At 44.3% G+C, this 25879-nt stretch overlaps 1 protein-coding gene across 3 annotated transcripts in view; it reads right to left on the bottom strand.

The window, feature by feature from the left end:
* Positions 1–17093, bottom strand: part of HAO2 (hydroxyacid oxidase 2) — a 35319-nt gene extending 18226 nt beyond the window's left edge. Inside the window, exon 1 of one of the 3 annotated variants that reach the window (XM_003933537.4) lies at positions 16975–17093. In XM_003933537.4, coding sequence (XP_003933586.1) covers positions 16975–16987 — 13 coding nt within the window. In that variant the 5' untranslated portion in view covers positions 16988–17093. The other 2 variants (XM_010344075.3, XM_074381185.1) reach the window with 2 other exon arrangements.
* Positions 17094–25879: the final 8786 nt, after the last annotated feature.

Here is a 25879-nt window from a genome sequence, read left to right on the forward strand (position 1 = left end):
ACTTCCTAAGAAGAAGAGACAGAGCAGAAAAGAATAAAATTGCAAATTCACCAATTGCTAGCTATTGTTCTAGAAACTTTGGCTCATATTAGTTCCTTGAACCTCTTTTTTTTTTTTTTTTTCAGACGGAGTTTCGCTCTTGTTACCCAGGCTGGAGTGCAATGGCGCGATCTCGGCTCACCGCAACCTCCGCCTCCTGGGTTCGGGCAATTCTCCTGCCTCAGCCTCCTGAGTAGCTGGGATTACAGGCACGAGCCACCATGCCCAGCTAATTTTTTGTATTTTTAGTAGAGACGGGGTTTCACCATGTTGACCAGGATGGTCTCAATCTCTCAACCTCGTGATCCACCTGCCTCGGCCTCCCAAAGTGCTGGGATTACAGGCTTGAGCCACCACGCCCGGCTGTTCCTTGAACCTCTTTAGGCTTTTTGTCTGATAGTAAAAACAGTGAGGTAGATGGATCCAAGATGGCCGATTAAGAGCAGCTCAGGATTGCAGCTCCCAGTGAAAGTGTTTCAGAGGGTGAGTGGACGCCACATTTCCAGACAGATTTTTATTGCCCACAGACCAGGAGATTCCCAGGTGGAGGAGTCCAATGGGTCACCAGTGTGGCTATTTTGGCTGGCGTGGTGGGTCTCCACACAAAATACATGGGTCTGGATGCTGTTTTAGCTGGTCAGTGGAGCTCCTGGGAGACAGAGTCTCCCATTCAACTGATAAAAAAGGGACTGAAAAGAGGAGCCAGGCCAGGAGATTCCCATGCAAAAAAGCGCCATGAATATCAGCATGGCTGTTTCAGCTGGTGCAGTGGGTCGCAATAAGGGAAATCACACAGATTACGGCACCTTTTCAACAGGTGACTGGAACACCTGGGAGACAGAGTCGCCTGTTCAACGAAAAAAACAATGGGGTCTGAGGCAGGGATCCAGGTGATTAGGTTCAGCTGGTCCCACCCCCACAAAAAAACAGCAGTCTTAAATGCTCTGGATTGAGAGTTTCACAGCAAGCACAGCTGAACCTGGGATGGTCCACTCCATCGGGGAGGGGCTTCTGCCATTACTGAGGCAGTCCACCACTTAGGAGGTAGTCCACCATTGCCAAGGCAGCCTGCCATTGCCGAGGAAGCCCACCATTACAGAGGTAGGCTACCATTGCCGAGGCAGTTCTAACTATACCTGTATAAACAGGACTGCAAGGAAGTTCACACAGCAGCTGGGCAGAACCCACAGCAGCTCCGCAAAGCCTGTGCAGACAGACAGTGACTAGGCTGCTTCCTCACTGGGCAGGACAGCCCTGAAAAAAGCCAGCAGCATTACAGAAACTTGTAAATAAAGCCCTAAATCCCTGGGACAGAGAACATGGAGGAAAAGAGTGATTATGAGTTCAGAGCTGTTGGGAAGGTATGTTTAAGTCTGCTGCAGCAGACTTATGTTAAGCAGACTTAAACGTACCTGCGCAGCAGCTCTGAATAAACAATGGAGATCACAGCTCAGGACTTGAGCTCCTATAAAGGACAGATTGTCTCCTCAAGCAGCTCCCTGACCCCCATATATCCAAAGAGTCACCTCATAAAGGAGAGCTCAGACTGACATCTGGGGGGTATCCTTCTAGGACAAAGGTAGCAGCAGAAGAAACTGGCAGCAACCCTTACTGTTCTGCAGCCACTGCAGGTCATCTGCAGGCAAGTAAGGCCTGGAGAGGACCTCAGCAGTCCTATAACAGAGGGGCCTGACTGGTAGAAGAAAAATTAAGAAACAGAAAGGAATAACTTCATCATCAACAAACTGGACATCCACTCAGAGACCCAATCTGAAAGTCAACAACTACAAAGACGACAGGTGGATAAATCCACAAAGATGGGAAGAAACCAGCACGAAAAGGATGAAAACACCCGGAACCAGAACGCCTCTCCTCCTACAAGGGATCACAACTCCTCACCAGCAAGGGAACAAGGCTGGATGGAGAATGAGTGTGATGAATTGACAGAAACAGACTTCAGAAGGTGGGTAATAAGAAACTTCTCTGAGCTAAAAGAGCGTGTTCTAACACAATGTGAAGAAACTAAGAACTTTGAAAAAAGATTTGACAAAAATGCTAATGAGAATAAACAGCTTAAAGAGAAATATAAGAGAATTGATGGAGCAGAAAAACACAACACGAAAACTTCCCGAAGCATACACAAGTTTCAACACTGAATTGACCAAACAGAAGAAAGGATATCAGAGGTCAAAGATCAACTCAATGAAATAAAATGAGAAGGCAAGATTACAGAAAAAAAGTGTAAAAAGGAATGAACAAAGTCTCTAAGAAATATTGGACTATGTGAAAAGACCTAATCTACGTTTGATTGGTGTACCTGAATGTGACAGAGAGAATGAATGCAAGCTGGAAAATACTCTTCAGGATATTATCCAGGAAAACTTCCCCAACCTAGCAAGGCAGGCCAATATTCAAGTCCAGGAAATACAGAGAACACCACAAAGATATTCCTCAAGAAGAGCAACCCCAAGGCACATAATCACCAGATTCACCAGGATTGAAATGAAGGAGAAAATGCTAAGAGCAGCCAGAAAGAAAGGTCAGGTTATCAACAAAGGGAAGCCCATCAGACTCACAGCAGATCATTCAGCAGAAACACTACATGCCAGAAGAGACTGGGGGCCAATATTCAACATCCTTAAAGAAAAAACTTGCAACCCAGAATTTTATATCCAGCCAAAGTAAGCTTCATAAGTGAAGGAGAAATAAAATCCTTTACAAACAAGCAATTACTTATCACCACCAGGCCTGCTTTACAAGAGCTCCTGAAAGAAGCACTAAACATAGAAAGGAACAACCAGTACCAGCCACTCCAAAAACATACCAAATGGTAAAGAGCATCAACGCAATGAAGAAACTGCATCAACTAACAGGCAAAACAGTCAGCTAGCATCAAAATGGCAGGATCAAATTCAAACATAACAATATTAACCCTAATGAAAATGGGCTAAATGCCCCAATCAAAAGACACAGACTGACAAATTGGATAAAAAGCCAAAATCCATCAGGGTGCTGTATCCAGGAAACCCATCTCACATGCAAGGATACACAATGGCTCAAAATAAAAGGATGGAGGAAGATTTACCAACCAAATGGAGAGAGAAAAAAAAAAGCAGGAATTGCAATTCTCATCTCTGATAAAATAGACTTTAAACGAACAAAGATCAAAAGAGACAAAGAAGGACACTACATGATGATAAAAAGATCAATGCAACAGGAAGAGCTAACGATCCTAATATATACACACCCAATACAGGAGCACCCAGATACATAAAGCAAGTTCTTAATGACTTACAAAGAGACTTAGACTCCTACACAATAATAGTGGGAGACTTTAACACCCCATTATCAATATTAGACAGATCAACTAGACAGAAAATTAACAAAGATATCCAGGACTTGAACTCAAGCCTGGACCAAGCAAACCTAATAGACATTTACAGAATTCTCAACCCCAAATCCACAGAATATACATTCTTCTCAGTACCAAATTGCACCTACTCTAAAATTGACCACATAATTGTAAGTAAATCACTCCCCAGCAAAAGCAAAAGAACTGAAATCATAACAAACAGTCTCTCGGACCACAGGGCAATCAAGTTAGAACTCAGAATTGAGAAACTAACTCAGAACTGCACAGCTTCATGGAAACTGAACAAATGGCTCTTTAATGTTGACTGGATAAGCAATGAAATGAAGGCAGAAATAAAGATGTTCTTCAAAACCAACAAGAACTAGGACACAACGTACATCTCTGGGACACATTTAAAGCAGTGTCTAGAGGAATATATATACCAATAAATGCCCACATGAGAAGCAAGGAAAGATCTAAAATTGACACCCTATCATCAAAATGGAAAGAGCTAGAGGAGCAAGATTTAAAAAACTCAAAACCTAGCAGAAGACAAGAAATAACTAAGAGCAGAGCAGAACTGAAGGAGATAGAGACATAAAAAAACCCTTCAAAGGCCGGGTGCGGTGGCTGAAGCCTGTAATCCCAGCACTTTGGGAGGCTGAGGTGGGTGGATCACGAGGTCAAGAGATCGAGACCATCCTGGTCAACATGGTGAAACCCCATCTCTACTAAAAATACAAAATATTAGCTGGGCATGGTGGTGCATGCCTGTAATCCCAGCTACTCAGGAGGTTGAGGCAGGATAATTGCTTGAACCCAGGAGGTGGAGGTTGCGGTGAGCCGAGATCACGCCATTGCACTCCAGCCTGGGTAACAAGAATGAAACTCTGTCTCAAAAAAAAAAAAAAAAAAAAAAAAAAAACCCTTCAAAAACTCAATAAATCCAGGAGCTGGTTTTTTGAAAAGGTCAACAAAATAGAAAGACCAGTAGCCAGATTAATAAAAAAGAAAAGAGAGAATAATCAAAGAGATGCAATAAAAAATGATAAAGGGGATATCACCACAGATTCTACAGAAATACAAACCATCATCAGAGATTATCAGAAGCATCTCTATGTACATAAACTAGTAAATCTGGAAGAAATAGACAAATTCCTGGACATTTGTCTCCTCCCAAGCCTAAACCAGGAAGAAGTAGAAACCCTGAATAGACAAGGTCTCAAGTTGAGACAGCCATTAAGAGCCTGCCACCCAAAAAAAAAGCCCAGGTCCAGATGGGTTCACAGATGTATTCTACCAGACATACAAAGAGGAGCTGGTACCAGTTCTTCTGAAACTATTCTAAACAATCTAAAAAGAGGGAATCCTTCCCAAATCATTTTATGAGACCAATATCATCCTGATACCAAAAGCCGGCAGAGACTCAGCAGGAAAAGAAAACTTCAGGCCAATATCCATGATGAACATAGACGCAAAAATCTTCAATAAAATACTGGCAAGTCGATTGCAACAGTACATCAAAAAGCTTATCCACCATGATCGAGTAGGCTTCATCCCGGGAATGCAAGGCTGGTTCAACATACGCAAGTCTATGAACATAATTCACCACCTAAACAGAACCAAAGACAAAAACAAACCACACGATTCTCTCCATTGATGCAGAGAAGGCCTTTGACAAAATTCAATAGCCCTTTATGCTAAAAACCCTCAAAAAAACTAGTTATTGATGGAATGTATCTCAAAATAATAAAAGCTATTTACAACAAATGAACAGCCAGTATCATACTTAATGGGCAAAAACTAGAAGTATGCCCTTTGAAATCTGGCTCTAGACAAGGATCCCATCTCTAACTATTCCTATTCAATATAGTATTGGGTGTTCTGGCCAGAGCAATCAGGCAAGAAAAAGAAATAAAGGATATTCAAATAGGAAAGGAGGAAGTCAAATTGTCTCTGTTTGCAGATGACATGATTGTATATTTAGAAGACCCCATCATCTCAGCCCAAAATCTCCTGAAACTGATAAGCAACTTCAGGAAAGTCTCAGGATACAAAATCAATGTGTAAAAATCACAAGCATTCCTATACATCAATAACAGACTTAAAGAGAGCCAAATCAAGAATGAACTGCCAGTCAGAATTGCTACCAAGGGAATAAAATACCTAGGAATACAACTAACAAGGAACGTGAAGGACCTCTTCAAGGAGAACGACAAATGAAATAAAAGAGGACACAAACAGATGGAGAAACATTCCATGCTGATGGTTAGGAAGAATCAATATTGTGAAAATGGCCATACTGCCCAAAGTAATTTACAGATTCAATGCTATCCCCATCAGGTTACCAATGACCTTCTTCACGGAACTGGAAAAAAAACATCTTAAACTTCATATGGAACCCAAAGGGAGCCCACATAGTCAAGTCAATTCTAAGCAAAAAGAACAAAGCTGTAGGCATCACACTACCAGACTTCAAACTATACTACAAGGCTACAGTAATCAAAACAGCATGGTACTGGTACCAAAACAAAGATACAGACAAATGGAACAGAACAGAGGCCTCGGAGGCAATACCACACATCTACAACCATCTGATCTTTGATAAACGTGACAAAAACAAGCAATGGGAAAAGGATTCCCTGTTCAATAAATGGTATTGGGAAAACTGGCTAGCCATGGGCAGAAAGCAGAAACTTGACCCCTTTCTTACACCTTTCACTAAAATTAACTCCAGATGGATAAAAGACTTAAACATAAGACTTAATACCATAGAAAACCTAGAAGAAAATCTAGGCAAAACCAATCATGATATAGTCATAGGCAAGGACTTCATGACCAAAACACCAAAAGCATTGGCAACAAAAGCAAAAATAGACAAATGGGACCTAATCAAACTCCACAGTTTCTGCACAGCAAAAGAAACAGTCATTAGAGTGAATCGGCAACCAACACAATGGGAAAATATTTTGCAATCTATCCATCTGACAAAGGCTAATATCCAGAATCTGCAAAGAACTAAAACAGATTTACAAGAAAATAACTAACAAGCCCATTCAAAAGTGGGCAAGGTATGATCAGACACTTTACAAAAGAAGACATACATGCGGCCAAGAAACATATGAAAAAATGCTCATCATCACTGGTCATTAGAGAAATGCAAATCAAAACTACATTGAGATACCACCTCACGCCAGTTAGAATGGTGATCATTAAAAAATCTGGAGACAACAGATGCTGGAGAGGATGTGGAGAAATAGGAACACTTTTACACTGTTGGTGGGAGTGTAAATTAGTTCAACCATTGTGGAAGACAGTGTGGCGATTCCTCAAGGACCTAGACATAGAAATTCCATTTGACCCAGCAATCGCATTACTGGGTATATATCCAAAGGACTGTAAATCTTTCTACTATAAGGACACGTGTACACGAATGTTCATTGCAGCACTGTTTACAATAGCAAAGACCTGGAACCAACCCAAATGCCCATTGATGATAGACTGGACAGAGAAAATGTGGCACATATACACCATGGAATACTATGCAGCCATAAAAAACGATGAGTTCATGTCCTTTGTAGGGACATGGATGAACCTGGAAGCCATCATTCTCAGCAAACTGACACAAAAACAGAATATCAAACGCTGCATGTACTCACTCATAGGTGGGTGTTGAACAATGAGAACACATGGACACAGGGAGGGGAGCATCACACCCCGGGGTCTGTCAGGGGGAAAGAGGGGAGGGACAGCGGGGAGTGGGGAGTTGGGGAGAGATAGCATGGGGAGAAATGCCAGATATAGGTGATGGGGAGGAAGGTAGCAAATCACACTGCCACATGTGTACCTATGCAACAATCTTGCATGCTCTTCACATGTACCCCCAAACCTAAAATGCAATTAAAAAAATCAGTGAGGTACATTTAGCAGGCCAGTGACAAGCAGGCAGAAATCTGAGAGCAAGGACATTCAGGAGTACCTGCTGCTAACAATCTGAAGTTTAAACTGTCCTGACCAAGGGAAGAAAGGACACAGAGGAGCTGGCAGGCTTTTCACGGAAGACTTCTATTTCTTCAATAGTGCAATCTGATTTAACACCAGCCAGATAACAAGTTGCCTTCTTTTGAAGATTTTATGTGATTCATATGATTCGTGTTGGTGTTGCTTTTGAAGCTCAGGGTTATCAGAGCTTAAATTTGTATGGAAACCTCCTAGACAGTCTTTGGGAAATCTCAGGGTGAAAATCACAGGGTGGGCTGTGGAGATACCATGGGGGAGAAAAGTCAGCTTCTGATGACTGATTTTAATGTACACTTGCTTGGTACTCTAGGACGGTGTCCTTCCAGAACCTCTGTCCTACTTCTTTAGGAACTTATGCCAAGTTTCCCAATGGAATATCAGATAATATCAAGGCTACATTTTACGGGCCGAGTTGGAGAGATTAGACTTTTCAAAGTCTGCTCAAAATGCTTTAATCACTCTTTCTCTCAAGGATAGTGGATGCAAAGGGTATAGCCTTCACTGTAGCGTTGCCAACAACAGCATTGTCATGGGAGAGGCTGCAGCTAGGGGAGGCCCTGAGAATGAAGCAGGTGTTGAGAAAGAAGGATCCCGAGCTGCGGGAGACTGGGAGAGCCATGTGCAGAGGCAGCGTTGCATCCAGGGAAGACACGAATCAATGGCATTGGAAAATGCTCCCGTGACTGAAGCAGATGAGCCTCCAATGAGACCCCAGCATGGGGGAGAAAGGGCAAGGGGAAGAACTTGGATTCCCAGGAACAGCAGGTCAGCTGTCAGAGTAAAATGGGAACCAGACTATTTTTAACACTGCAGTGACCTGAGGAATCAAAGATGGCATTTGTATAGGAGTGAGGAGGAAGAGCCAGTTCAGTTCAGATGCGGCAAGGATTAATTTCTGGTACCTGTCAGCCCAGAATCGGCTCTGGCTTCTTCCCAAGCCCTTGCACATTGTAAATCAAGGATGCAGGACTGATTGTGGACCAGAATGACCGACCCCTTTTTTTTATTTGTTTTATTCCGATTTATATAATAATAATATCTCCTCTTTCGCCTGCCATTCCTCAACCATTCTCATTTTTTTTTCCTTCCCAGTAATGAAAATTCTCTTCTCTACCTGTAAGCATGTTCTATCATGAGAAGTGTGATGTCTGAGTTCTTCGGAATGGCTTCATTCGTCATGGCAGGGGAGTGACCCAAATTTTTGCTTTACTCTAGGAGCTTCGTGTATCATAGATTGAAAGAGTTCCTGAGGTCCGGGGTAGGGCATGTTTATGTCAATGACATGCTCAACCCTGAAGCTATTGTGACCTACTTAGGCAGTTAGCTACCACTGTCCTGCCTCCCAGATACCCTGCCTGTTGAGGATTGGAAGACTATGAGAACAGTTTTGCTGGAGCTGAGAGGGACCCCAGAGAGACAGAGAGATGTGCACAAGTTTGGTAGCACAGTTAAGGAATGAACCCAAGTCTTGTGTCACCACGTTCAGTGTTCTGAAATACAATAGGACTGTTGCAATTGCTTCTGGATAGCGTGGCAGTATAACCTAGAATTACTTCTGGATAGTGTGGCAGTATAACCTAGAATTACTTCTGAATATCGTGGCAGTATTACCTAGAATTACTTGAGAATGACTTCTCCTCACTTGAGAATTAGCTGATCAGCACAGACCTAAGATTTGTAGAGACCCAACTCATCCACACTAGCTTTTATCATGCCATCTGCACACGGCTATCCTAGTTTACCGAAGCTCGGGGATCCTCCTTCTCTCCCATCCCCATTTCATTCTCAGGGCCTCCCCTAGCTGCAGCCTCTCCCATGACAATGCTGTTGTTGGCAATGCTATGGTGATATAAGGCTATAACCTTTGCATCCACTATCCTTGAGGGAATGATAAAATCCAGTGTAGATGAGTTGAGTCTAGACTCTAGTTGAGTCTAGAGGCAAACTCCTTCAAGGGAGATAGTTACAGACATTTATTTGAGCAGCGGTAGGCTGCATGTCTTCTCTCCAAGTCTCAGCTTCCTCATTTGAAAAAATATACAGTTTTGTGTATTTTAGCTTAATCCATGATAGATTTGAAGCCACCTGAAATTAAAAGCTGAGCTGAGGTCCTCCAAGTATTCATATTCTGTGCTTCCTTTGCCCATAAATACAAGGAGCTCTTTAGATGAGATCATATGAACATTCTAGTACAGCATTAACTTTGTGGCAATCAAGTATAGAACAGAGAATCAGCACAATATTTACACATATTTGCCAACACCAAATAGTTGGGTGCTCAAGCCTGCCCTCACTCCTCCTCCCCAGCCTGGGGGCCTTTCTTTTCATGAACACTTCTGGTCCCATGGTGCCACCTTATGGCTCCACTGGATGACTACTTAACCAGTCTTGTCACTACTTCCCTTTTACGAGAGGATAGGCATGTCACACCCGCTGTTTTTGCTGCTCTCAGACCAGGTAATCAAAAGCCATTTTACCACATAGATGTACCTCTTCCTCCATTCTCAGTTTCTCCAAACTGCTGAGTGCCTTTCTCAGGGAAATCTTTCTCACCCTTTCTTCTCTTTTCTTAATCTCTCCCATCTCCTTTGTTTTTCTTTTTCTTTTTTTTTTCTATTGCATTTTAGGTTTTGGGGTACATGTGAAGAACATGCAAGATTGTTGCATAGGTACATACATGGCAGTGTGATTTGCTGCCTTCTTCCCCTTCACCTATATCTGGCATTTCTCCCCATGCTATCTCTCCCCAACTCCCCACCCCCCGCTGTCCCTCCCCTATTTCCCCCTGACAGACCTCAGTGTGTGATGCTCCCCTCCCTGTGTCCATGTGTTCTCATTGTTCAACACCCGCCTATGAATGAGAACATGCAGTGTTTGATTTTCTGCTCTTGTGTCGGTTTGCTGAGAATGATGGTTTCCAGGTTCATCCATGTCCCTACAAAGGACATGAACTCGTTTTTTATGGCTGCATAGTATTCCATGGTGTATATGTGCCACATTTTCTCTGTTCAGTCTATCATCGATGGGCATTTGGGTTGGTTCCAGGTCTTTGCTATGGTAAACAGTGCTGCAGTGAACATTCGTGTGCATGTGTCCTTATAGTAGAACAATATATAATCCTTTGGATATATACGCAGTAATGGGATTGCTGGGTCAAATGGGATTTCTATGTCTTGATCCTTAAGGAATCGCCACACTGTCTTCCACAATGGTTGAACTAATTTACACTCCCACCAACAGTGTTTCAGTTTTGGTTAATGACTAGCAATACAGTCACATCGCTTTATAGTCATTTGCATCGCAAATATGCTAATCTTCTGCTACTTTGTGAATCAAGTGGGTATTTTCAGTCACCTGGGAATCCAACTGCTATTTTAATAGCATTCTTTCTATGGGAAAATCTGTTCTGAGTTTCAAACAAATGCCTTCCAAGTAGAGTTTTGGAGCTCAGCAATGCTGTAAACTGTGTGCTGTACATAGGGCATTGAAGATAGTTTAGGGAATGCTGGGAGATATTGATCCAAATGTTTATAAAATGTTTTGGAAAATTGAGGATTTTCTTACTCTTTCAAATCGTGGGAATAGGTTGATTATGCAAAGAGCCTTGGAGACAGCATGATGGCTCCCTAATATGAATAATAATGACGATATTATTGCAACCATTTATCAAGTGCTTCATGACGTGTCACGCACTGTGTGAATTGCTTTACATGCATGCATGTTTTAAACCTTGTTGTAATATTCAACACAAATATTATCATCCCCATGTCACATGTGAGAAACCTGACGTTTAAGAGGTTAAAATACTTTGTTCCATATTACATATTTGGTAACGTGTCACGATTCCAGTGGCCTGGCTCTTAAGTACTATAGAAACAAGAAAATGGGTGCAGCCAGGTGTGGTTTGTAGAATGACAGAGTTGGCACAGACTTTAAAGGATTAAAATATCATGGGCATATGCAACTTTGCTTTCTTACTTCAAAAGATCATAACTCTGTCAAAGTTAAAAGTAATCTTCATTATTCCACCAATCACTAAAAGATAACCTCTTATGTTTAAATCTGTCTTAACAGTCTACAGAACACTCTTCCATACAGGACTCCCTTTGGTGCTTACAACAATCCAGAGAGTATATGTATGAGCCCCACGTCGTAGATGAAAAATTAGGCTGGGCGCAGTGGCTCAAGCCTGTAAATGGGAGGCCAAGGAGGGTGGATCACGACGTCAACAGATCGAGACCATCCTGGTCAACATTATGAAACCCCGTCTCTACTAAAAATACAAAAAAATTAGCTGGGCATAGTGGCGTGTGCCTGTAATCCCAGCTACTCAGGAGGCTGAGGCAGGAGAATTGCCTGAACCCAGGAGGCGGAGGTTGCGGTGAGCCGAGACTATGCCATTGCACTCCAGCCTGGGTAACAATAGCGAAATTCCGTCTCAAAAAAAAAAAGAAAGAAAGAAAAATTAAAGTTCAGAGAATCCATGTGAATTATCCAAGCTAACACAACAGAAGTGGCAAAGCCTGCCCTGGAATCCTTCCGACGTGTTTCCAATGTGTTTCAGCCAGTATGGAGTGTTAGTGGTATGAAGGAGACATTTAAGTCTCCGTTCTGAACGGTTAGAGAGCTGGCTAGGGTGAGTGAGCTTGGTCAATTTCCAGAAAATCTGGGCCATTGGGAAAGGAGTCCTTTGTGATACTGTGAGCTCACTGCTCCTGCCCCTCTATCTGCTCAGCAAGGACAGAATGTGCAAAACAGACCTCAGAATCCACACCGAGCTCCAAAACAGGCCCTGCAGACTGCCCTGTCTACGATGACTGACTTCAGGTCTTGCAGGCGTACCTCTTGTCACAGTGACGATCACTGGGTGGAAGCAGGAAAAAGAGGAGAAAGGGCAGAGCAGCTAGGGGTGGAAGAGCCCAGCTGTGGAGTGCAGCTTTGTCTCTCTTTGCCTTCCCCCTGGCACCTCTGCCTATGGCGACCACCCAGATTGTGTTTCTGAAGGCCATTGTTTTCTGCCGATCGACTGCGGCCAGGGAACTGATGACTCAGTGAGTCAGCAGAGTAGAGAGGATGGACTATATCATAAGCTTTAATACTCGGCAAATAGAGGCTATAATCTCAGCTCCACCACTTGCTCACAACATGCAAAATGTATTTCTGACAGGAGACTATTAACATCCATCCCATAAGGCCTCCAGAGGACTAAACACTATGGCCCTTACAAGATTTCTAGAACGGTGCCTTGTATAGAGTAGTCAGGCGTCCCCAAACTTTTTACACAGGGGGCCAGTTCACTGTCCCTCAGACGGTTGGAGGGCCACCACATACTGTGCTCCTCGCACTGACCGCCAGTGAAAGAGGTGCCCCTTCCTGAAGTGCTGCGGGGGGCCGGATAAATGGCATGCGGCCCGCGGGCCGTAGTTTGGGGACGCCTGGAGTAGATGGTAGATAAAGGCAGCTCCGTGTTCATTATTCCTCCTGTTGATGACATGTGTGATTTCATCTGACGCTCTGGAAGTTGAAAGCTGCTTCAGGATTTGGGTATTTCTGTCATAGTGTAATTTAAACCTCTGTCAGATTTACTCGTTAGTGCATCCGAGAAGGTTTATTGACACGCACTCTCAGCCAGGAGGGTGGAGGAATTTATTGCTCCCCACGTGCTTAACATTTCCCTGCTGCTTAAATACAGGCAGGGCTCTGTGACTAGTTCTTCTGCCAATGGACTGAGAGTGGGAATTGTAGGCTGCTGAGTTTGACTGGGCGGACTCTGTCTGAGCGACAGGTGACAAAAGTACGTAGACATAGATGTTTTGCTTGTGTGCGTGGCTAGGGGACTTTGTGGCTTACAGATCTTGAAGTGGGAGTCTGGTTGAGAAGCTCAGGACCTGGTGCCCTTGAGTGAGGAATGCTGCACTGGATCACAGATCGTGAAGGAACCCTCGAAAACGAAGGTGAAGAGACTGTGCGGTCAATAAGTCAGGACGTCATTAGTGCCTGCTCAGGATTTCCACGTTTCAGGGAATCACCCCCCTTGTCCAGGCTAAGCCTTCATCACAGGACAGCAGTTATCAGCACAACAAAACAGTATATAAAAGTATTGAGGCCAGGCACAGTGGTTCAAGCCTGTAATCCCAGCACTTTGGGAGGCTGAGGTGGGTGGATCACGAGGTCAAGAGATCGAGACCATCCTGGTCAACATGATGAAACCCCGTATCTACTAAAAATACAGAAAATGAGCTGGGCATGGTGGCGTGTGCCTGTAATCCCAGCTACTCAGGAGGCTGAGGCAGGAGAATTGCCTGAACCCAGGAGGCAGAGGTTGCGGTGAGCCAAGATCATGCCATTGCACTCCAGCCTCGGTAACAAGAGCGAAACTCTGTCTCAAAAAAAAAAAGTATTGAAACAGCTGCTTAAAGCTACCTGAGCCTGTTTCGCAGGCTCAATGAAAGGACCTAATGCAGACTGTTGTTTTCCATAACCCATGATTCTCAGCAGAAGGCACGCTAGAGGTAGACCAAGTGAGAAGAAATCTTAAATAGCATTATGCACAAGGGCAACGGGTCCCAGTAACACCTGTAATGTTATAGGCCTTAGTCAAGGCTGCTCTGGCCCCACTGTACACAGCAGATCCTAAAAAGGGAAGGGAATCCAGGCGCAGTGGCTCACACCTATAATCCCAGCAGTTTGGGAGGCTGAGGCGGGCAGATCACGAGGTCAAGAGATCGAGACCATCCTGGTCAACATGGTGAAAACCTGTCTTCTACTAAAAACACAAAAAATTAGCTGGGCATGGTGGGGCTTGCCTGTAATCCCAGCTACTCAGGAGGCTGAGGCAGGAGAATTGCCTGAACCCAGGAGGCGGAGGTTGTGGTGAGCCGAGATCGCGCCATTGCACTCCAGCCTGGGCAACAAGAGCAAAACTCCATCTCAAAAAAAAAAAAAGACAAATTCATCAAGCCCAGGGTGCTGATCTCTTACTGTTGCAATTAGCTTCTGAAAACACTAAGGTGAATTGTCAGCAAGCCATGCAGGCAATCAGAGGAAAGACAGATACTGCCAAGGAACTAATATGAGCCTGCCAACTGGTAGGATCTAAGACACGCAAAGCCAAAATATCGGCTATGGCACTGAGGCCTCCTAAAATGAAAAAGGAGAAAAACCCGAATTGTTTACTATGCAGAGAGCCAAGTTACATGAAGAAGGAATGCCCCAATAGTAAAGACCAAAGTAACTCAGAGAAAGAACCCCCTTCTATATGCCCCCAATGTGAGAAGCGGGAACATTAAGCAAATCAATGCGAGTCCAGATTTGATAAAAAACAAGTGATCAGAAAGGAAACTTCGAGAGGCCAGTCCTGAGCCCCACTCTCAACTAAGGCAATGCCAGCAGCTTTCCTTAGACAGATGGAAAGCCAGCCCACTGTCCCCTCTCTCAGAGCAGTCACCACTAGGAGCGCAAGACTGGATTACTCTGTCCCAGTGAATTAGGGCTAAAAGAAGAAGACCACAAAATGGTTGTAACCAAGATCACAAGCCCACTGCCTCCAAGAACAGTAAGATTAGTCCTAATGTGATCACCAAACTAATTGATACCTTTGACTTAGGGGTAAGAGATTAGTAATGATAGAATGTAAAAGTCTGCCGATTCTTATCTCTAAGTCAAAGATAGCTCAGTTACAGCTTTTACCATACTAAATCCTCAATGCCCAAATTTTTTAAAAAAAGGAAAACGAAGTTTTAGACACACAGGAGCCACAAGAGTCTATTAGAACCAATTAATCACTGATTAGAGATCCATGATTACCTTGAAAATTAGAAATAAGAATTTTACTCACTTATTAGACACAAAGGCAGATATTTTTATCATTAGCAGTCAAAACTAGCTAGAAACTTGGCCTTAAGTCACTCAGAAACAAAAAAAAATGGTCATCATCAAAGAAACACACACAGCCAAGCAGAGCTTGCGCCCACGAACATGCTGCGATTTAAAGAAAAGCAAAGCAGTTACACAACCTCTGATTATGTCCATCCCTGTCCATCATTAAAGACAAGACCTATTAGCCCAATAAACAGTCACTCTGCAGACCCGTTTCTAATAATAGCCACTGTCGTTATTCTAGGCCAAGGACAGCGGAGCTGGTATGTGACCTTCGGCTTTATTTCCTTCTCTGCAATGATCCTCCGTCCTCTGGAAGGCAGAGCTGTAAGAGAAAGACCACCTGGATCCCCAAACTGCCATTTGGAAAGAAGCGGCCCTGGAGATGAGCTGATATTGTATGAGGAAGGAATAAATATTTATGTGTTATTTTGCTAGGTTTTCAAGGTTTTTTCTTTACTATAACATAGCCTAATCTAACATAAGATATCAAGGCATTATGCTGAACACTAGAGATTATGGGGAAAAAAACCCAAAACCTTTATCACATCAGACTCTGCTCTCAAGAAGCTTACAGTAGAAGAAGACAGACTTTCATAGCCGATTATTTGACAGGTGATACCATTTAGAGCAGGCGTCCCCAAACTTTTTGCACAGGGGGCCAGTTCACTGTCCCTCAGACCGTTGGAGGGCCGCCACATACTGTGCTCCTCTCACTGACCACCAATGAAAGAGGTGCCCCTTCCTGAAGTGCGGCAGGGGGCCGGATAAATGGCCTCAGGGTGCCGCATGCGGCCCGCGGGCCATAGTTTGGGGACGCCTGATTTAGAGTATAACAGGAGGCCCTTTGTGGGGAGAGTTACCTGGGAATTTGGCAATATTCCCATTACTTCTCAAATTATATCCCACAAATGATGTTGCACTCAATCTATTCTAGACAAACTCCAATTCTCATCTCTCTTTAAATTAGGCTGTTACTATCTCTCTCATAGGAATCTTGTGAAAATCAAAGGACCTTGTGAAATGCACGATATAGTAGTAGTTAAGAATAAAAGCTTTGGGCATTTTGCTTCCTGCTAAGAGACGTTCTATTCTGTCCCATCGATGTATTGTCTGTCTTTATTTCAGTACCTCCCTGTCTTCACCAGTGTTCTTCAGCAATTCTCCCCAGGTTGATCTGTAGATCCAACGTAATCCAATCACGATCCCAGAGGCTCTTCATTAGAGGGACTTTGTACCAAATAAGCTTATTGCCCAAAGGAACTACACTGTTTGGGACATATTAACTTGTTTACTTTTCTAGGTGCGGTAGCCATGTCACTGTTTCCCTTCCCCTGTGGCCAGGAAGCAGTGGTCAAAATACTAAATATATCTCTGAAAGCAATGGCTGTACCTTTTAGGATTTCAGAAGGCTGTCAAGTAAAAACATTTTAACCCATTTTTCCTCCTGCAGACACCCACACATATTCCACCATACAATTCTAAGATTTAAGTTCCTAGGCTTACGCTGGTATGATTTCGAAACAAAGGCTTCCTTTCCCCACGCCCCCCGAGTTCCCGTCTTCGCCAAGGTCCTTGCCTTGCATGCTCACAGTTGGCTTCCATGCTATTTCCCATTCCCACCCGACCTGCCACTTCATCTCCTTTCTCAGTTCCAGGCACACAGGACGCGCTCAGTGACAAACCTGATTGTGACATCTTCCAGTCCTCAGGGAAAGAGGTGTTTAGAGGCAACCACTCAAAGCCTGGCTCACTGCTGGAGGGGTTAGGAAACGCGCCACGTCACTACCCACAGTTCATGCTAAAGAAGAGGCTGAAGGCTCCAAGTTAATCATTTAATGAAAACATCCTGCTCGGCAGTTAATAAGCTGACTTTGAAAGAATTTTGCTGGCTTTGCAAATTTACTTCAAAATTAAGTCAACTTTCATTACAAAATTCAACTTCAAAGCGAACAAACGGTTTCTTTTCTCTCAAACTTTATGTCGTCCTCTGCTCACCACGGATTGTTAGAGGTAGGGAGTGGGTGATTTCAGGTAGGAAATTACCAAAGTCCCCGTGTTGGAGAAGGAGGGGCTTGTTTGTGGAGATAGATGGGTTTGGGGTGGGAGAAGAGGAAGCACAGCCTGGGAGCCTGTGGGCGGGACAGCAGTGGGGACACAGGCCGGGACAGTCTGAGCTTTGGGAATTTGAAGGATGCACAGTGTAGAACCCTCCCTGCCCACAAAACTGTCCTGAGGAAATTAATTGTGTCTAGATTAATATGGGAAGCAGGGAGAACCAGTGAAATGTTTGAGTGGAAAATTATTCAGGAATGTAGAAGAAATGTCAGGAAAAGCTGACTTCAAAGTGCATGGAAAAACAGAATGAATTTCTCCGGAACAGTTCTATGGGGTCCCAGTACGGTCTCTAATTTCTCCGGGTCCCTTCATCTCCGCTCCTTAGTTGCGGGTCTCTTGCAACGCTCCTCAGTATTGCCACAGCTCACACGTGCAATGTGCTTACGCCAGACACACACTACAAGCATCACTTCATTTCATCTTCACAGAAAGTCAGATCTTTTCAAGATTGTCTCTTTCAGAAGAGACAATGAGATCAATGAATGTGCCCAAAGCCTTTCAGCAGTCATGAGCAGAATTGGGATTTGAACCTAGCCTGTAGCCAACACACAGAGGCAGGCAGAAATCCTGAGCTGTACCGATGACCACAGCCGTGGGGTTTGCCTGTCCTTTAAAATCTGTACTTAAAATAATGAGTTTCCCGCTGACTTGTCATACCATCCCCACTCAAGGCTCATTGGCTATTTATTTGGAGGGTGATGGCTACCTGCTATCTAGCCACTAGAGGACAGCATTACCTTAAAAATGCTTTCAAAGGCAGCCATCATCTGGGTTCTGGAAATTTCTTTTCCACAGCAATTTTGACACCCTCCATAATCAGCCTCCAGGCCATGTCCTCAGTCAGCTCTCACAGTCTCCTGATCCAGACCGTTCCTTGCTGTCTTCCAGACTTGGAATCTGTCTCTCCCTTCCAGAAGGAAGCGTGGTGATGAGTAAACCCTGGAACATGGTGCTCCAACTCCAAACTGCAGCTACTCACTCACCTCCACATGTTACTTAAAGTCTCTGTGCCTCAATGTCCTCATAACTCCTCTCACACTGTAATGACAAGTAAGCAAGTTAATACTTAGAAGGTGGTGGCAGTAGGTAGAACAGTAGAGGTTCTCATAGGAGATTCTCAAGTTTGAAACAATTACCATCTTGGAGACATTTTAAATCTGATCGTTGCGCCAGGCGTGGTGGCTCACGCCTGTAATCCCAGCACTTTGGGAGGCCGAGGCGGGTGGATCACGAGGTCAAGAGATCAAGACCATCCTGGTCAACATGGTGAAACCCCATCTCTACTAAAAATACAAAACATTAGCTGGGCATGGTGGGGCGTGCCTGTAATCCCAGCTACTCAGGAGGCTGAGGCAGGAGAATTGCCTGAACCCAGGAGGCAGAGGTTGCAGTGAGCCAAGATTGCGCCATTGCACTCCAGCCTGGGTAACAAGAGCGAAAACTACATCTCAAAAAAAATAAATAAATAAGTAAAATCTGATTGTTGCACTGAGTTAAAGAATATCTTCTCTTCAAGGTAACACACTCTAATATCAGCTTCTAATGTTTGCACCAAAGCGCATTAATCTCAAATGGGGGATACAGGGCCACAGGTAGAGCTACTTGAGGCGACATTTTTGCAGCACCTCTTGAATTCCAGGGAATGGGTCCATGGATAAGACAGGCCAGCTTTGGACCCACCATCAGGCTTGGAGAATGTTTCAAGATGAAGTTTTGAAAATAATCGATTTTACTCAGGTGGTCATGGGTACCCACTGAGCAATATGCCTGTTTATTTTGGATGAAGAGAAATGTCAGGTCGTTCTTGAGCTGTTGTGACCCAGTCTCTTAGAGAGCAAATACAGTTTCACAGTAGAATAGACTGCCAAAATTCTTCACGATGGAGGGGATTAAAATCATGCTAGGGCCTTCTGATCACTGTGGCCCTGGCCTAACCCAGCCATCTGTTTTGCTTGAGGTGATTCTGGAAGTCAGGATGAGCCCTGAACTTTGCAGTCTGTGCTCAGATTCATCAGGGTTAAAGATGAACACTTTGGTGCTGTGGTCAGGTTAATATTGGTTGGGGCAAAAGTAACTGTGGTTTTGTTATTAAAAGTGATTAATGCAACCTTGGGTTGTTGCAAACTGAAGCCAAACCAGTCAGAGATGGCTAAGTCAAACTAAAGACCGTTCGCATATTCCTGCAGCCACCAAGCCCCTTATAGGTTACGAGCCCTTTGTAATGGCTACATAGTGGATGGGGGCAGCTGTGCAGAGTGAGATACAGGAAGATCTGGAAAGAAAGGCTGAAGGTGGGCCTGCTGGAGACCTTGGTCCAAGGCCAATGACTTCTTTCATGGGATTGCATTGTTTGTGCTGGCTTTATAGGGTCTAAAATAGGAAGGAAGTACATCCCTCTAGCTCCTGAGCTTGCTACATAGATCAGATTTGAATGGAAGAAGATGGGGTTTCTGGATGTGGAGATGAGTTAGATAGCAAGAGCTGGGATTACAGACCTTCCCAAGATCACAGAGAAAGTCAGTTGCTGGGTAAAACCATCAGGATTTCTGGATCTGCTGGGTATCTGGGGTCAAGGACACGACACTATGTGTGACATGCTGTGGGATCCACTCTCAATAGCCTGTTGATGTGAGAGTCCCTGACATCTTGGAGACAGTCTGTATTCTTCAAGGGGTTTATGTTGATCCAGGATCAAACACAACTTCTATGTCAGAGAGCTAAAGCAGGAGAGAAAGCTGCTTCTACTGAGAAAGCAGAAATGTCCTCCCTGAAGTCACCTAATATTGTGACATCCTCTGTGCTCAGACACTCAGCTCTGTGTGCTGAGCAATGATAAGGTGTGTAAAGGGCCTAGCATGGCACTTAGTACCAGTAAATGCTCCATGAATGCTTGCATCATCTTCAATAATAAGAACTAATAACACTTCTAGAGCATTTACTATGTGGCAGGCAGTGTTGTAAGGGTTTGGTAGTTTTTCACTCATTCAGTAGGGATAATTATTATCTCTGTTTGCAGATATGGAAGCAGAGGCCAGACATTCTGGGATTCAAAGCCAGGCATTCTGGCCCCATCATCCACACTTAACTATGGTGCTTTTAATTAATGCTATAAAGAGCTACCGACAGGAGACCAGAACAGGGTCAGATGGCTTCCAGCCAGGGTGGCCAAGAAATACTTCCAGAAGAGACAGCTGTTTCAGCTGGCCCTTTCACATCAGTTGAACTCTATTTTCTTCTACCAGCCCTAGTCTTGGGTCTGAAACTGAGACCACAGGTCCTGCTGTTATGTGAACTGAGGTATGGCTATTTAGGCAAGGCCGCAGGCCTGCTGAACCAAGAGCTTACAGGGAATGGGAAGCCAGGGGTTAAGCTGGTGAGAAATTCTTCAAGACTATCCAAGTCTTCAGGAAAGTTCTAATAGCCCACTGGAAGACTTTTGCTCTGCCTACATCAAAACCCATTTTTCAAAAGCCTCTGCTTTGTCCTTACTGTTCCTTCATTCTGGAACATACTAATCACTCCTCATCCTCAGGACTCAGGTGATGTGTTTCTTCATCTATGAAACCTTCCTCAGGGCCTGTGATTTTTAGCTACCCTGTTTTTAGCCAGTTGGGTTTTGTGAATTTGCTTTTAGCATTTCCATTTCTTTTTTCTTTTTCTTTTTCTTTTTTTTTTTTTTTTTTTTTTTTGAGGTGGAGTTTCGCTCTTGTTACCCAGGCTGGAGTGAAATGGCTCAATCTTGGCTCACTGCAACCTCCGCCTCCTGGGTTCAGGCAATTCTCCTGCCCCAGCCTCCTGAGTAGCTGGGATTACAAGCACGGTGCCACCATGCCCAGCTAATTTTTTGTATTTTTGGTAGAGATGGGGTTTCACCGTGTTGACCAGGATGGTCTCGATCTCTTGACCTCGTGATCCACCCGCCTCAGCCTCCCAAAGTGCTGGGATTACAGGCGTGAGCCACCGTGCCCGGCCAGCTTTTCCATTTCTAACATTACAATCTTCCTACCCCATTAAAATCTCACTGCTCATCAACGACCCATCTTGACAGGAAACTTCACGGAGGTTGGGGAACCAAAGCCTCAGCTAATAGCAGCGTATTTGTTTGGCTGAGGTCTGCATTCCTGTGATTCCTCAGAAACTTGGACTTTATAGAGAAAGTGGCAGCCACTTTCAGCAGCCAACATAATTCTCTGTGCTACTCACTACCTACGTGACCCTTGTAAGCCACCTAGCTCCTCTGAGCCTCGGTTTCTTCATTTGTAATAGGAGAATAGTACTGTGTTTCTTTGAAGGGTTCTTATGATGATTCAATAGGATAATGTGTGTGGATCTCCTAATCCAGTGCTTGGCATACAGATGCATTTCCGGGTTGGCTTTCTGCTCCTTCCTACTGAGATTTCACACCCCATTGGCTCTTCGGCTGGGTGAGGCCTCAGGCTCTCACCCATTCCTATATGTTTTCTTCCCCAACAAAGCCTTTCTGACCCAGATCCCATCTTCTCAATACTCTTTTTCTAGAAGTGATGAAATAACTCAATCTAAGGTGAGGTGAAATTCAATAGACACTGCTATCATGTGTTATTTTATTAGATACTATAAGTTCCACACACCAAATTTATCCCCAATCCCCTTCCTTCTCCAACTTCTTCCTTGGTAGTAGAACCCCGATTTTTTTCAGGCATTCACCTTCTTCCAGTGAACCATGTGTTTGAAAAAGTTGACCCCGTTACTCAGGTGTCTGCTTAGAAAAGTTGATCCCATTACTCAGGGGTAAGGGCTGATCAGTCTTTATCATGGGAAAACCATTTCCTTTTGTGCTTGGTTGAGGGAGGGGCATGGTACTCTGTTCCACCAATGAATAGAAGGGGATGTCTGCCTGGGAGCTTCTGAGAAAGAGCTCCTTGTTCCTACAAAGGGCCACCCCTAGAGACTGCCAGGTCTGCAGGTAAAAGCAGGCTCATGACTGTGAAGAGAGCTTGCTGGGGTTGGGAGCCTGCATGCTGACGACAGCAGAGGAAAAAGACAGAGCAACACCCAGCCCTTGGTGATGTCACTGAGGGGTGTTATAACCAACACTACACTCTGTCTGCCCCTACTCTGCTTTTTCCATGCCTGTACTTAAATGCTTCTCAGAATGTTTTAATGTACTTCTCTGCCTTTTGCCATGGATTTTATATTCACTGAGAACCAGTATTCTACCACATTCATTTCTTTATATTTCACAGTCACACCTAGTGCCTTACTGTATCAGTCAGGCTGCCTTTAGCAAAAGTCAAAGGAAACCTGACACTATAACCTAGGACTTCTTGTTATACAAGGTAATAACTAGCCTTGACATCCATGTGAGTCAGGTTATAATTCAACCACAAAATGAACATGTAGATCCATAGGCTTCTTTTCCAAGGTGGGGCTGAGGCCAGGCATGGTGGCTCATGCTGTAATCCCACCACCTCAGGAGCCTAAGTTGTAAGGATTGCTTGCATCCCGGAGTTCAAGACCAGCCTGGGCAACATGGCAAGACCTCGTCTCTACAAAAAACAAAAATAAAAATTAACTCAATGTGGTGGTTCACCCCTATAGTTTCAGCTACTTGGGAGACTGAGGTGGGTAGATAGATTGAGGCTGGGAGGTCAAGCCTGTGGTGAGCCATGTTCATACCATAGCACTTCAGCCTGGGTGATAGAGCGAGACCCTGTCTCAAAAACAAAACAAAACAAAAACAAAAAACAACAAAAGTCAGGCTGCTGATCATGTTTTTCTGGCAGGCTAAACAATGACACGATGACATGGGTCTCAAAGCTCTTAAACTAGCATGTGCCTGGAGGTAGGGCAGTTGGAAGCAGGTGGGGTAAGACAAGCATCTTCAGAAGGACTTTCCCAGCCAGGCCACTCTAGCCCGGGACCATATTATGCTTTCAGAGTCCCACTTGACCCAAGAGCTGGGTCTTCTCTTACTGGTCCAGTTTTTTCCTCATGAAGGGTAAAGCAGGAACAGTGGAGGGAACAGCAGCCGCAGAGCCCAGTCCGAGCTCCAAAAACTGACCTTGATGCTAGGGAACATGAGAATCAAGGTGAAACTGTCTTTCCAAATATTGTAACAGTGAGAAAATTATGACAGTGAAAAAGAACTAATTTAACCCACCTCTCATCTTGCCTTTCCCTTAATGATTCCTAGGCTCTGGGACCAAGCTAACCTGAAGAGACATTTAGGTTATAATTTAAATAATAATATCCCTTCCCCAAAACTCAACTGCCTCTGTAAAGCCAGTGAAAGGCCTTCAGGCTGGGAGGCAGAGGGGAACCTCATTTGGCTAAGGTGTAGACATAGGTTATCATCCGTCTCTGCAGAAAACACCACTATTGTAGATTGGCCTTTTGAGATTTATTTTCAGGTTTTTTGCATGTCTGACACCCATGGCTCCACCTGAATCCACCAATCCCCTTCCTGTGGCCCCGCACAGAAGCGATTCAGAGATTCAGCATGTAGGAGGACAACTTCAACCCTCTATCATTTCATCTCTGAAGTCTCTGCCCCAAACAATCAGCAGCAAGCCTAGCCACTCTCACTCTTCCCTCAAACTGCCCTGGAAAAAGTCCTAACCTATGATCTTAGAGGAGATTGATTTCAGTACTAACTCCGTATTCAGTGTGGCGTGGCTTGCCTTGTGTTTGTTAAGCACTTTCTTTACTGCAATGCCATGATCTTTATTTGTGCAGCAGGCAGGAAGAACCCATTAGGTGGTTACAAAGAGGCACTATTATTTTCCTCCCCCAGCAGCCTACGTCTCTCACCTTGACCACCATCATCACTTCAGTTTTAACAGGTAGCAGTGGCTGTGGTCCAGGAAGTTTAATAGCATGGAGCAGACAGCAGAAGACCACTGCATGAGAAGTCATGAGAGTGTTGAGAACAGAGAAAATTGGGGCTTGGAAAACATCCTGATTCCTCTGCACTCCATTGCTGCAGTGCCTGGAATTGAGCAGTGTCCAGCAAGGAAGTCACTGGAGGAAAGAACCCCATATTTTCAAAAGCTGGTGCTACTGAAGAACTGAGACTCATGGACAGGTACCAGGTGGTGAGAATGCTTGCAGTTCAAAGTCACCCCTAAATCCAGGGTTTAATTCTTAATTCTCATCTTGGGCTGTCAATAGCATCTGAAATAGGTGGTCATTATCTTCTGGAAATGCTTCTTCAGTTGGCCTTTGGGACATAATTATCTCTTTTTTTTTTTTTTGAGATGGAGTTTCGCTCTTGTTACCCAGGCTGGAGTGCAATGGCGCGATCTCGGCTCACTGCAACCTCCGCCTCCTGGGTTCAGGCAATTCTCCTGCCTCAGCCTCCTGGGTAGCTGGGATTACAGGCACGCGCCACCATGCCCAGCTAATTTTTTGTATTTTTAGTAGAGACGGGGTTTCACCATGTTGACCAGGATGGTCTCGATCTCTTGACCTCGTGATCCACCCGCCTCGGCCTCCCAAAGTGCTGGGATTACAGGCTTGAGCCACCGCGCCCGGCCCTATAATTATCTCTTAATTCTCCTCTTGCTCTTTCTCAGTCGCCTCTGCTGATCTGTCCTCATTTTTCTGACTTCTCAACATCAGAGTGCCCCAGGACTGGAGCCTGCAAGTTTCCTCATCTTGGCAGATGGAAACTCTGTGCTTCCAGTTGCTCAGTCCACTTTAGTCAGGCCTGTCCCAAGACCCTGCTAAAGCAAGATGGACTGACCTTTGACCTGTCCCACATACGTCCTTTCTGTGGCTATTCACCCTAACCATGCTTCACCTGGTTGAATTGTTAGAGAAGAAGTCGTTTAGAATTGCAGTGATGTGGCCGGGCATGGTGGCTGATGCCTGTAATCCTTGCACTTTGGGAGGCTGAGGTGGGTGGATCACCTGAGGTCAGGAGTTCAAGACCAGCCTGGCCATCATGGTGAAACCCCATCTTAAAAAAAAAAAAAAAAAAAAAGAATTGCAATGATGTGTGAAGGAGTCACCTAAACCAAGTGACATCAGCATCATAAGGGGCATTTTTCATCTCTCCTCCTCCCCATCCCTTTCATGTCTGTTCTGTCATGACCTGCACGTGGGCTCCTTTTATAAAGATTGTGAGTTCTTCTCTGAGTTCCTACAACACCCAGAGTATTTCCTTGAGCAGAATAACTGAATAATTAGGTAGAGAACTTTTTCTTTAAGGATCCATTCATACCTAGGAAATCCCACCCTGAGTATTTTACTTTGGTGAAGATGACAAAGAGGGGCTTGGATAAATTGAAAAACATCAGTCTTTTTTCCAGAGGCATAAATGTGAAGAGGAAAGAGATGGGAAGGCACATACATGACTTCTTTTCCTGACTCTATCTGGTTCCACATTTGGGAAAATATCCCCACAGTTTCCTGTCTTTATTTTTGTTTATCATGAAAAATGAAACTATGCTTAAGATGGGTCAGGATCTCACATATCAAGTAAACAGG

This window comes from Saimiri boliviensis, chromosome 11 (genome assembly GCF_048565385.1).
Source record: "Saimiri boliviensis isolate mSaiBol1 chromosome 11, mSaiBol1.pri, whole genome shotgun sequence".
Taxonomy (NCBI): domain Eukaryota; kingdom Metazoa; phylum Chordata; class Mammalia; order Primates; family Cebidae; genus Saimiri; species Saimiri boliviensis.